The sequence below is a fragment of the Bemisia tabaci genome, chromosome 3 (assembly GCF_918797505.1).
Source record: "Bemisia tabaci chromosome 3, PGI_BMITA_v3".
Classification (NCBI taxonomy): domain Eukaryota; kingdom Metazoa; phylum Arthropoda; class Insecta; order Hemiptera; family Aleyrodidae; genus Bemisia; species Bemisia tabaci.
This window is the reverse complement of record NC_092795.1, coordinates 2,776,176-2,788,730: the sequence shown is the minus strand read 5'-3', so window position 1 is coordinate 2,788,730 and position 12,555 is coordinate 2,776,176. Positions and strand designations below refer to the sequence as shown.

General features: G+C 41.0%; 1 protein-coding gene across 1 annotated transcript in view; it reads left to right on the top strand.

Moving 5' to 3' along the window:
* The window catches only part of CalpC (calpain C), a 104,863-nt gene that overhangs the window by 40,312 nt on the left and 51,996 nt on the right, over positions 1–12,555 (top strand). Inside the window, exon 4 of the mRNA XM_072297662.1 lies at positions 256–325. Coding sequence (XP_072153763.1) covers positions 256–325 — 70 coding nt within the window. The remainder of the gene's footprint in view (positions 1–255; positions 326–12,555) is intronic.

The window sequence follows — 12,555 nt, the reverse complement described above, 5'->3', positions numbered from 1 at the left end:
TTTAAAAAAATATAAAAGGAGGTCAGGCAACATTCATCGTAGTCATGTTGATTTTGTTTGGATCTGATGATTTATTTCTCTATGGTAACCAAAATTAAAAATATAAAAGTAAATAAGTATGAGCGGAGCTCTTCAATGCCGTAATCATCTTGTAAATACGTGTTCTTGTATTTTTAATTTTTATATATGCACGTAATAAAAACACCATTTCTCATATTGACCTTTAATATTGTTGTTTCCGATTTATTTCTTCAGGAACTATGCACGAGGCCCGTATTTGTCCACGATACGCCCACTCAGTTCGACGTCGTTCCGGGGAAAATGGGTAAGTTCCTACAACAATGTTTTAAATCGTCTGAAATTATTTTATTAGTTGAGCACAATTGAGTGCAATGAGATCATCCTCATTTAAAATAAATTACATACTTGATTTATGTAGTTTCCCAGCCCTACAGACATTTGAAAGGCAAATATTCGATGCGCCACGCCGTGATTGCTGATACCACTACTTCAACCTCTAGAAATGTGTGTTGCATACTCGTCCAAATGAGGGGGAACACAAATTGCGTGATAGTTATAATTATATGTTAATTATAATTGTGTGGATGGGTGTTTTGATCACAGAAGAGATTCTAAAGGATTTATGGGAATCCGAAGATGAATTCGATGATTTCAGTTACTTTCGACCTTGAGTTGTGGTTTTCAAAAGAAATTTTTCGGGAACAGACTCCGTGCGTTGAACACGTTTCCTTTGCTTTTTTCCGATAGAATGATAGTGGTATTTTCTTAGTATTTTATTCAGGAGTAAAAAAAAGGGGACTTTTTAATAAGTGCAATGTGTTTTACATGAGCTGTAAACTAGAAGAGATCTCGTGATGCTCTAATTGGACCGCATTTTGCAATTAGGAACTATAATTTCTGGCTCATCCGTAAAAACACTTATGTTCATAGGGTACTGACAGCACTTACGTCGTTTCTAAACTGTGCGAGCTATTATGGTTCCTAATTGCGAAATGCGGTTAAATTATGGCTCTATTTACTCGCAAAGCTCGCTCGTCGTATATGTTGGGACAAAAGTCAATCTCTGAGTAGGTAGCTCCGACCGCTGAATAGCTAAAATATGGATTCAGAGGGCACCATTGGAGTGATGATTAATGACGTAAATCAGACTTAACTTTCATCTCAACATGCGATAAATGAGCTCCAGCGGCTCATCGGTTGGGCATCATAAATTTGTTTCCTTCCGGCGAGGGATATCACCCTAAGATTTCACAGAAAAAGATTTGGTGAAATTTTTCATGTCTGATGTCAAAACTCGTTATAAAGAGAGAATAGCGAAATGGAGGGTCCAGTTCCAGTTGAAAATGCCGCTGAAGCGCATTGGCGTGGCGGAGTGCGGCGTAGAGCCACGCTTTCACAAGCATCGCGCGACGCAGGGTCACCCGTGCAATCGCAGCATGTGCGCAAAAATCGACGTGATTTCAAACGAAATATCAGTAAGTCCATATTAATCCGCGAAAGAGCTATGCTTATGGATGCCTTGAGTAAAATGGTGCCATTTCCTTTCTAAATCTAACCTTAAAATTTGTTTGTAGTGTGTCCAAAACATGCGCACTGGTGCTTTCCACGGGATTGGGCCCTTCCTGTAAAAAATTCGTGAAATTTGTCATTGCTCAACCACTCGAACTATTTCTAAGTTTCGTTGATAGGCTTCTAGTCAAGGTATAAATCAAGGCACCACGCGACTTGCCTCCTCCTCAGACACTCGTATTCTACGATGAGAGGTCTGGAAATCAACTTATTATCGCGACATGAATGTTTACAATTGACAGTGGTTAGCTCAAGAAAATATAATCAGAGGGTTTGATGGACAAGGCGCGTAAGTGCAGTTTTTGCCATTTCGAGAGATACGTGTTTGAAGTTTCGAAATTACATGGCTCCTTGTGACGGAAAGAAAGTTCAACCTGACTTTTTGATGCTTAAAAATTGGAGTTCGGGAGCGAATTTTTCACAGGATATGCATTGATGAGACTATAGTTTTACTTGAAATCATAATTATCTCAATTTTTTCAAAAACTGCACTTAAGCACTTTGTCCTCCAAGCCCTCCTAATGCGACGTCATTTACCTCGCTCAAAGGTGGATTTCCGATATTCCTGTTGTTTTAATCGTTTCTACGGAAGGTTTCGGAGAGAAAACGTTTAATTTTGATCCCTAGTTGAGACGATTATCTCGTGGTCCATTTTTCTTAAAACTACGTTTTTTCCTTTACTATTCTCTTGAGAAATGCGGGAGAGCAGGTAAGTTGAAAATCGTGGCAAGAGTTGGCGCGCTGCTTGTGGAAGCGTGGCTCAGCGCGGCGTGGCGCCTGCCTGGGCCCCGGGGAACTTTCACGGCTTATCAGAAGTGAATCGTTGCGCAATGGATTTGGAGGTTGAACGAATGCGGTATGCGGCAGGCGCGCAGTCATCCTACTACTCTGCGCATGCGCGAGAAAGTCCCTCATTCATGCGCGCCCAAGTTGCTATACTTGATTTCTCGTCCATGCCACCGCGCCGGATAAAACCAACGAAAAATACGATCAACGTGGATTTTGGATTATTTTTGCTCAACTCCAAAGCGGCGTCTTCGAGCGAGGCCCCAAATAACTTTAGGAGATTCCACACATTCTTAAAAGCAGCAACAATCCTCTTCGCCTAATGATGACTCATGGGAAGACTGATTTAGTGGCTACGTCATTCTTGCTCTGCTCGTCGTTTCCCGAACCCAAAAACGTAACTTTATACCAAGGCTGCAAAACTGACTCAAACAATTCGATTTTTTACAAGAATATACTCGTACGATTTTTGTCCAAAATTTGTCTGATTTTTGCGTGAGATCAATGAAAAATTAGTGAAATTTTCAATTAGAAGTGCCCAGGATTTTTCTGATAAAAATTCAATTTGCGGGGAGAAATTGGGCAAAATTGAAATGCAGTTAAGCTCTTTCGCGAGGGATCGATTTATCGATGCTTTTTGGTTCCGACGAAATCTGAGACTTCATTTCAGGCAAGGGGCATTTGAGGGGAGGGAAAGGGGACAAAAGTCACCGAGAGAAGTTGGAACATGCTGAGATTGGGAAAAACTTCAAGCTCTCGAAAAAGCCCTTTCAATCGATCAAGTTTTGATGATTTTGTGATAAGGCCACCTCTGAAATGCGGAGGAAGGTAGGAATAATGCAATAATGTCCCCTTATTATCCCTAATTGACGCCTCTGAACGCATAAAAGTAAGCATACTCTCAATTTTAAAGTCTGTATTGAGTATATTTGGACTGCATTTTGCAATTTGGAACTATAAATTCTGGCTCTTCTGGAAAAACACTTATGTACATAGGGAAACAATGGCACATACGTCGTTTTAAAACCGGGCTAGAATTTATAGTTCCAAATTGCAAAATGTAGTCCATTTAATATGTGTTGGTTTAATACGAATTTATCATTATTGAATCAATAATGCAGAGTTGCCACAGTCAGGGAAAACTGGAAATCGAGAAATGTCAGCGAATTTTAAAAAGTCAGGGAAAACTGGGAAATGTCATGGAAAATGAGGAAAGTGTCAGGGAAAATTTGTTAAATCACCTTCATTTGCTTTCTAGAATGGTTTTGAGGTTTCGAACAACACATTTTGCCGGAAAAGTATTTTCAATTATGCCTTCTTAACCATCCGTCACATATCTTCAATTGTCAGGGAATTCCACCAAAATGTCAGGGAAATCAGGGCAATTTCAGGGAATTTCATTCTCTAAATTCTGTGGAAACCGCGATAATGAATTAATGGCTCATGAAAAACGAGAAATTCCGATTGCGGAATAGACGCTTCTTGAAACTCTCGCGATCGCTTTGCGTCCTTCATGGTAAGCTAAGTTTCGATAAATCCACATGACTCTCATAAAAATTAGAGTTCCTCAAAGGCACCTTGATTTATGTGCGATAAAGGACATATTCGAACACAAGTGATGAAGAGTTGCCTATGCGCCTTTTTTAAGGTGATTTTTGCGGTTTTGGAGGGGAATAGTATTTGCTTGGGCAAAGGTGCGTATACCCTATGCCTTGTCTTTCTAGTCCTCTACTCTATCCAAGAGACTCGCAACACGTCTTCGACCCATGAGAAATTATTCATAACTCACCGCAGAGAGAGATAGTCTGTGGCTTCCACTCGGCCGGCTAATTATTGACAGCGCTCTATTATCGCACTAATTAGGAATGAAACCAACAAGAAATAAAACTTTCCAAAATATCTTATGCTATGTAGTACTTTCCATGCATCTTACCTCAATGATGAAACTAGGAAAACAAGCATTCTATTTCGCAGCTTAAAAACTGCCTGTCACATTTTACCCTAACCAAGGAAATTTTTCGAGATTACATATCGTCCGTTTCGTTCAAGGGCATCCCCCCCCCCCCAACGTAATGTTTTTAATAAAAAGTAATAATATTCATTTTTTCTTCTTCTTTTTTTCTATAATTTTTCAATACACGCTAAAAAAAAGAAACAATATAATTTACTGTGAACATTGGTTTTCGATTAAACAAAGAAATAGATTTTTCATCCCAAATTCTGTTGAAAAGGGAAAAGAATAAGACAAAGAGGGGAAGGGGAAGGGAGAGAGGGGGGAGGGAGAGAGGGGGGAGGGAGAGAGGGGGGAGGGAGGGAGAGAGGGAGAGGGAGGGAGAGAGGGGGGAGGGAGAGAGGAGGGAGAGGAGAGGGGGAGAGGGGGAGGGAGAGGGGGGGAGAGAGAGAGAGAGAGAGGGAAATATCCTCTTGTGCGCGAAGAATGAAGTAACTGCGAGTTTGAGCTAACTGCAAGTGATTTGAACTACAGCTTATTTTGACTTGCACTGAATGGGACACGCACGAATTAGAAGAGGCAGTGAAATACAATTTCGGACATTCAGCAAGCTCTTTCTCAAAAACCTAAACCCAATGTAGACATGACTAGTTTACCCACCACTAACACTATAGTCCAGGCGCCTGGTAGCTAAAAATGAGGCTACCTGGACTTTCGGGTACGCAGCGATTTTTTTGGCTTACTATATGTTATTTGGGTCGCTGAATCCGAATCTGAAGTTTCCTACCGCGTATCTGGTGAGCATTTTCCGCCATTTTAAAAAAATGGCCCGAAAAGGCCTTTTTTGCGGTTTTCTTGATAAAGCGGCTACGCATGAGAAAAAGTCCCGGATTCAGTTAATATTTTGAATAGCTTACATAATTTGGAAGAAAATGGTATATAAATATACTAGGTTTGCTTAAAAATTGAGGAACCTCGGATCTCGGAACTTTGGAACGCTTCGGAACTTGGCTGACCATGGCGAGCCGGATCGCACGTTGACGGGTACGCCGCGAAAACGTGAATGGGCGCGATGTTCACGATGCTGTATCTTCCTCTATTATTAAGCAAACCTAGCATATGTATACACCATTTTCATCCAAATTATGTCAGCTATTCAAAACATTAAATTAAACCGGACTTTTTCTCATACGTAGCCGCTATATAAAAAAAACCGCAAAAAAAGGCCTTTTCATGCCATTTTTTCAAAATGGCGGAAAATGCTCACCAGATACGCGGTGACTTCAGATTCGGATTCAGCGACCCAAAAAACATAAAGTAAGCCAAAAAAATCGCTGTGTACCCAAAATTCCAGGTAGACTTACCAGGCGCCTGGACTATTAGCGCCCTTAAACTACGATCATAACGGTCGAAACTGCAGTAGCGGCACAGGAAAACCGAAAAATCACGCGGGGACGCTACTTCAATATTGATCTTCCACCTTCTTGCTAAGGCGCAGGGATACAACTATTTGAACTCTCCGGAACGCGTGAGGTATCACGCCTCAATTGAAGGCGTTTTCGCATCTTCTGTATTTATATGACGAGATTTTCCAAATTAATTTGCATTATATTGTTGATTTGAGTTCTCTTTATTATATCGTTAAATTACTCCTGCTTCTTAAGTTTGAATTATTTTGCAAAATTATCCGTTCGTGAAATACAACCCTGACTATAGCGCCCTTAAACTACGGCCTTAACGGTCGAAACTGCAGTAGTGGCACAGAAAAACCGAAAAATCACGCGGGGACGCTACTTCAATACCTATTAAGCTTCCATCGCCTTGCTAAGGCGCAGGGATACAACTATTTGAACTCTCCGGAACGCGTGAGGTATCACGCCTCAATTGAAGGCGTTTTCGCATCTTCTGTATTTATATGACGAGATTTTCCAAATTGATTTGCATATATTGTGGATATGAGTTCCCTTTATTATTTCGTTAAATTACTCCTGCTTCTTAATTTTTAATTATTTTGCGAACATTATTCATTCGCGAAATACAACCCTGACTTTAGCGCCCTTAAACTACGGCCTTAACGGTTGAAACAGCAGTAGCGGCACAGGAAAACCGAAAAACCACGCGGAGACGCTAGGCGCAGGGATACAACTATTTGAACTCTCCGGAACGCGTGAGGTATCACGCCTCAATTGAAGGCGTTTTCGAATCTTCTGTATTTACATGACGAGATTTTTCATATTGATGTGCAATATATTGTGGATTTGAATTCCCTTTATTATTTCGTTAAATTATACTCCTGCTTCTTAATTTTTAATTATTTTGCGAACATTATTCATTCGCGAAATACAACCTTGACTTTAGCGCCCTGAAACTACGGCCTTAACGGTCGAAACTGCAGTAGCGGCACAGGAAAACCGAAAAATCACGCGGGGACGCTACTTCAATACCTATTAAGCTTCCATCGCCTTGCTAAGGCGCAGGGATACAACTATTTGAACTCTCCGGAACGCGTGAGGTATCACGCCTCAATTGAAGGCGTGTAGGTGTAGGCGTGTTGATACGCGGTAGGAAACTTCAGATTCGGATTCAGCGACCCAAAAAACATAAAGTAAGCCAAAAAAATCGCTGTGTACCCAAAATTCCAGGTAGACTTACCAGGCGCCTGGACTACTATCTAGTCGAGGCGTTAGGTTCAGAAAGAGCATTTCTTGGTTGCGGTGTTTCGCAATTTCCAGTCCTTTTTTTCATAGAGGAAACTATTGGCTCAATTTCCTGGAATTTTTCAGCACTGTCAAGTCATAAAGAATATTCTGTAAAAGTTACAACAAATTACATACATTTGCTTTAATGGACCACCAGACAAGGTACGAATTTAAGCACTCTGATACATGTTTTTTAACCAGAATTTCACGTAGAACACGATTCTTGCAACAAAAATTACTGAAATCAACTCCTAACAAAGATATCAACGTTTTAATTTTACATTGATTACAGGAAATTTGAATTGCCTGGTAACAAGAAACTTCGTGACTACCAACCAACCAAATCGCGCCTTACAACGGTTGCAGCAGGCTTCTCAATCGAGCATTGTCCCTTTCCCAAACTTTATCGTTCAAAATGTTAACAATTCGCTAAGGCTGAGCCAAAGCGTCATGATTGAGGCTACTGTGTTTTCGTATTGCAGAAACTGCCACAGTAACGTTTAGTGTGCGATTTGACTCACGCAGACCATTGAGTTTTCATGAGCGGGAGGTTTGAATTCACGCGTCAAGAAACATTCAATATCTTGGTTAGGAGTTAACGTCAGTAATGTCCGTTGCGCGAATAGTGTTTTACCTGAAATTATGGTTAAGAAACATGTATCAGAATGCTTCATTTTGGGAGGGTATGGATTCGATCGACATGAATCGATCGACAAATTATTAAAAAACCGGTGTCGATTCGATCGACGTGAATCGATCGACAAATTATTAGAAAACCCGTCGATTCGATCGACATGAATCGATCGACAAATTATTAAAAAACCGGTGTCGATTCGATCGACATGAATCGATCGACAAATTATTAAAAACCCGGTGTGGATTCGATCGACATGAATTGATCGAAAAAGGAAAACGTGAGTCGATCGACGTGAATCAATCGACACCGACTCCGTCGACCAAATTCGATCGATTCACGGGCTTGTCCATCGACTCACGGGTTTGTCGATCGATTCACGGGTTTGTCGATCCATTTACGAGTTTGTCGATCCACCTATGGGTTTGTCGATCCACTTACAGGTTTGTCGATCCATTTACGGGTTTGTCGATCTGTACCTCGTCTAGTGGTTCATTATAATGGATAAAACCTTAGCGGAGATTTTGAGACACTGTAACCAAGAAATTCCCTCTCTGCACTTTGCGCCTAGTACTTCAATCCTGGGAAATTTCTCGAGATTTTTAGAAGCGTTTTCCTCCTTCTCAAACAAACTGACCAAGCTCTCGACAACTTTTGCCCTCTCGCATTAAGATCCGTATGAAATGACACCCCTACCGAGAAAGAAGTTAGTGGGATGAGGGTCATAATCCTTGTATACTCTTGGAAGACTAAAATGGTGGCGTCGAGTACAGAGAGAACTGGACAAGTCTGCCGTAGTGTTTTTTAGGTATATACTCCGTGTTGTGACTTTGCGAGGAAGTTTCGTTGTCCGGCGGATGAAATAGCCGACTCACGGCCTCTCTCTTCCTCGCCTCGACTCCACGCCTTCGCAATGGATCTCTTTCACTCCGAGCCACGGGCTAATCCACGAGTGTCCGAGGATCCACTGCCGTATTTACTTTCTCGGCTTAAGAGTGTTGACCATTCGGATTGATGTTGGCGCTTGGCACTTGCCTCCACGTCCACGTTGCCACATTTCCTGCACAAATTCAAATTCAAAAATGAGGAATGGAAATGCAAAACCTGCAAGGCGTCGCTACACACACACTGAAAAAAAAACTTCGGCCGCGGAAGTCGTACTCACTGGCTATGCAGACATACCGTCCGCGTTCCGGGCCCAGAAGCCGAAAGCTCCGGCGTACACTGAGAAAAAAATAATGGTTATAAATACCATATTAGTGGTGTTCAATATGAACTCTTAATTAGTAGTTGCCATTGCCAATAATAGAGATATTTTTACCATTAAATGGTAATTTTACTACCGCACACTTGTAAAATTACGATAACTCCAGTAAAAATATCACTATTATTGGTTATGGCCACTACTAATTAAGAGTTCAAATTGAACACCACTACCCTGGTAAAAATTGGCAGTAGAATGTGTGTTCCAAAATACTACAGACCTAAAGCCGGCTGTAAGATTTCCAATAGCTTCTGTAGCCGGCTATATAATTTCTTATAGCCTTTCATAGCCGATGACGATTAAGCAACATGCAGACGATAAAGTTTATGCTAAACGTTACTAAATACGGATACTAGGTTTTAGTTTTTGGACTACCGCTCTCTTTTTGTGCCGTAGTATCTTGATTTATTTTGCGAGGAAAGCTCCGTACTTTTGAAGGATACCTGTCATTCTTAATATGTTGGAGCGCCTTCAATTTTTTATGATACTGTGCAAATATCTGCAATCTGTGCAATATTTCTGGTGTGAAATAGTTGCTTCAGACGCCGTGGCACGCTGCGGCGCGGCGCGGCGGGCGGGCAGAGAGCGCAAAACGCCCATTAGCGCCTACAAACCTAACAGGGATACTTCAAGCATTGCGCAATGAGTGAAGTATCCCTGTTAGGTTTTTAGGCGTCAATGCGCGTTTGCGCAATGTGGGAAGTATCCCTGTTAGGTTTGTAGGCGTCAATGCGCGTTTGCGCAATGCGTGAAGTATCGCTGTTAGGTTTGTAGGCGCCAGTGCGTCGCCGCTCCGTTTGTGTTAGGCTCTAATATTTAATCTCGCGGAGTCAGCGTTTTTCAACTCACGATTTTGAAATGTTTGCACACTCTGTGTGGATTATTCTCATTTTAATTGATGAAGAAAATATGTTTTAAAGGAAAATATAATGTGTGTTTTGTAAATATTATGGTAGTTCCGTATCAAACTTAATGATTTCCAAAGCACACGAATTTCTACACAATTTCCTATAGCCTTTTATAGTCAATGACGATAAAGTGTAAAGCCCGGCGATAGGAACTATAGCCCGACTGTATACTTTTTTATAGCTTCGTACAGCCCGGCTATACGATTTGCTCCGCTTTCTACAGCCAGCTATATAATTTTCAATAGCCTTCTTTAGTCGGCTGTATGAACTTCTATGGTATTTTGAAACGCAGCTCCTATCGCCAATTTTTGCCAGGGTAATATGGGAATTATGACCATAGTTTTTTCTCAGTATAGCAGCCGGAGCAGTCGAAACTACGGCTTAGCACCCGGAACTTTTGGCCTCTGAGTCCGGAACGGACGGTATGGCTATATACCCCGTAACTTTTTCTTTTTCAGTACAGTAAAAAAGTAGCCTCTGTGTCTAATTTAAGTAAAGTTTACGGTGACTTATATAGAATAAATAAAAAGACAAAGCTGCAGACAAAGAAGACAAAGAGCAAATGGAGCTGTCCTATTGGTCGAATCAGGTGGTTGTCATAGACTAGGAGGAAAACATAATAGACTTTTCACCCGTGAGTTGCCGTTAGCTAGTCTATAACTTTACCTCCTTTGTTCATTGTAATAACCCTCCGCTTCCGCCAATAGGATCGCTCTATACTGAAAAAAGTCTCTTGGATCTAGAGTCCAAGCTCTTACAAAATTTGACAAGAAAAATTACCCTTGATCAATAGGATTTTTGCTCGAATCGAGCGCCAAGTCTCTTAATTTAAGCGGATTTCCTTTTGATTCAAGCAAAAGTCCCATAGAATCAAGAGTATCTTTTCTTGTCTTATTTTTAGGAGTCTGGAACCGAGATACTTTTTTACCAGTACATTTTCCTTTTGACTCCTCTGTCAATCGTTCTGTCTTTCAATTTCAACAGTTAGGCCGCAGAATTGGATCCTTCAGTGGCCATTCTCTCGCCATAAAAGAACTTTACCCGCGGGCTATCTAATACGAGTACATAAGAAATAGAAGGGAAAAAATTTAAACTTGAACATGAGGCAACCCTGGACGATAGCATAGCGCATAAGTAAGACGTGCTGAAATGCTCGCAACTCAATCCATTCCAATCGGAGGTCTGTCTCTCTTTCAAGATCAACATCGGCTGTTGGGAAAGACTCAGAGGAACAATGGCTTTTGTTTCTACGAGCTAAATGAAACTCGGCACACAACACATTGAGGTGTTGTTCACTTTACCGCGAAGACAATTCAATGGCTGCAATTCACGAACGAAATTATTAAAATTGAGACGTTTCCAAGCTCTCAAACTGAAATGAATGGAGGAAAAAAAGTTTCATGATTTTGAGAAAGCATGTTCACAGTCTGAACATTACACTTGAGTTACTTTTAAACTGATAGTGCAGGTATTGAAATTGAGTTTTTACCCCGATAGCGGTGATTGATGAAAAGTACTTTTCCAAAAGTCCTAAGAAACTGAAATTTTACCGAAAAGGAAACTCCTTTTGGTCGAGTGGAACTAGGAACTTTTCTGGGGGAAAAGGGGACAGAAGGACATCTCATCAGGAGGGCTCTGTGGGGCATAAGATGACACCCCTTTAAGGAGGGTTGGCGGGACTCCCTCAGGTCGAAGGAAAGTTTAGGGGAACTTCCCTAGCTTAAAAAGAGTGCCCGCAGGGCCTCTCCCCGAAAATGTTGAAAAATTTTGTACCCTTAGAAGCACTTCGTCGTTTCCTAAACGAAGGGACGTAAGTCCATTCCAAGGTTGCGAAATTGACTCATACAATTCGATTTTTCACAAGAATATACGTGTGTCATTTTTTTTCCAAAATTCGTCTGATTTTTGCATGAGATCAGATGGAAAATCCGTGAAATTATCAGTTGAAAACACCCTAGAATGTACTATCAAAATTGCAGTTTCCAAGTAAAAATTTGGCAACATTAAAATATAGTTACGTTCTTTCATGGGGAAAACGACGTATTTCGAGTTGTTCTCCACGAGAAATTAATCCAATTCTAATTTCAAAGAAGAGAGTTATTTCACGCTTTATACTTAGCAAAATCCCTCACATTTCTTGGGAGGGGTCAAGTAGACTTCCGGGGTGGGGGAGGGACGCCTCGGCGGCGGGTTGGACTGGAAAGGGATCAGGGTCCATTCTGCCGTGCTGAGGAAAAACGTCGTATGAACCTTCACGCGTTGCCAAATATCCTTTGATAAAACACGGAATTCCTGGTAAACTTATGAAGATCATTCTTCCCATTTTATCCGATGATTTTGTTCGCAATTTTACCTTAAGTTATTGAACATTTCAAGGAAAAATGTTCATGACTTTTCTCAAAAATAAACATTTCATCGAAGGAAATTCGGCAACTCTCGAATGTTCATACGGCGTTCTTCCTTACCACGGCATCATAGTCCCCCTGGTTAATAATTGATTAAATGATGATTTGAAAGGAACTGATGTTTTGACGGGCTAGTGACGATGATGATCACTAGAAAAAAAAGTCGCTTGGATCTAGAGTCCAGACTCTTGAAAACAGTGACAAGTAAAAAACACTCTTGATTCAATCGGATCTTTGTTTGAATCAAAAGGAAATCCGGTTAAATTAAGAGGCTTGATTCTCGATTTACGCAAATATCCGATTTACCTAATCGAGAGT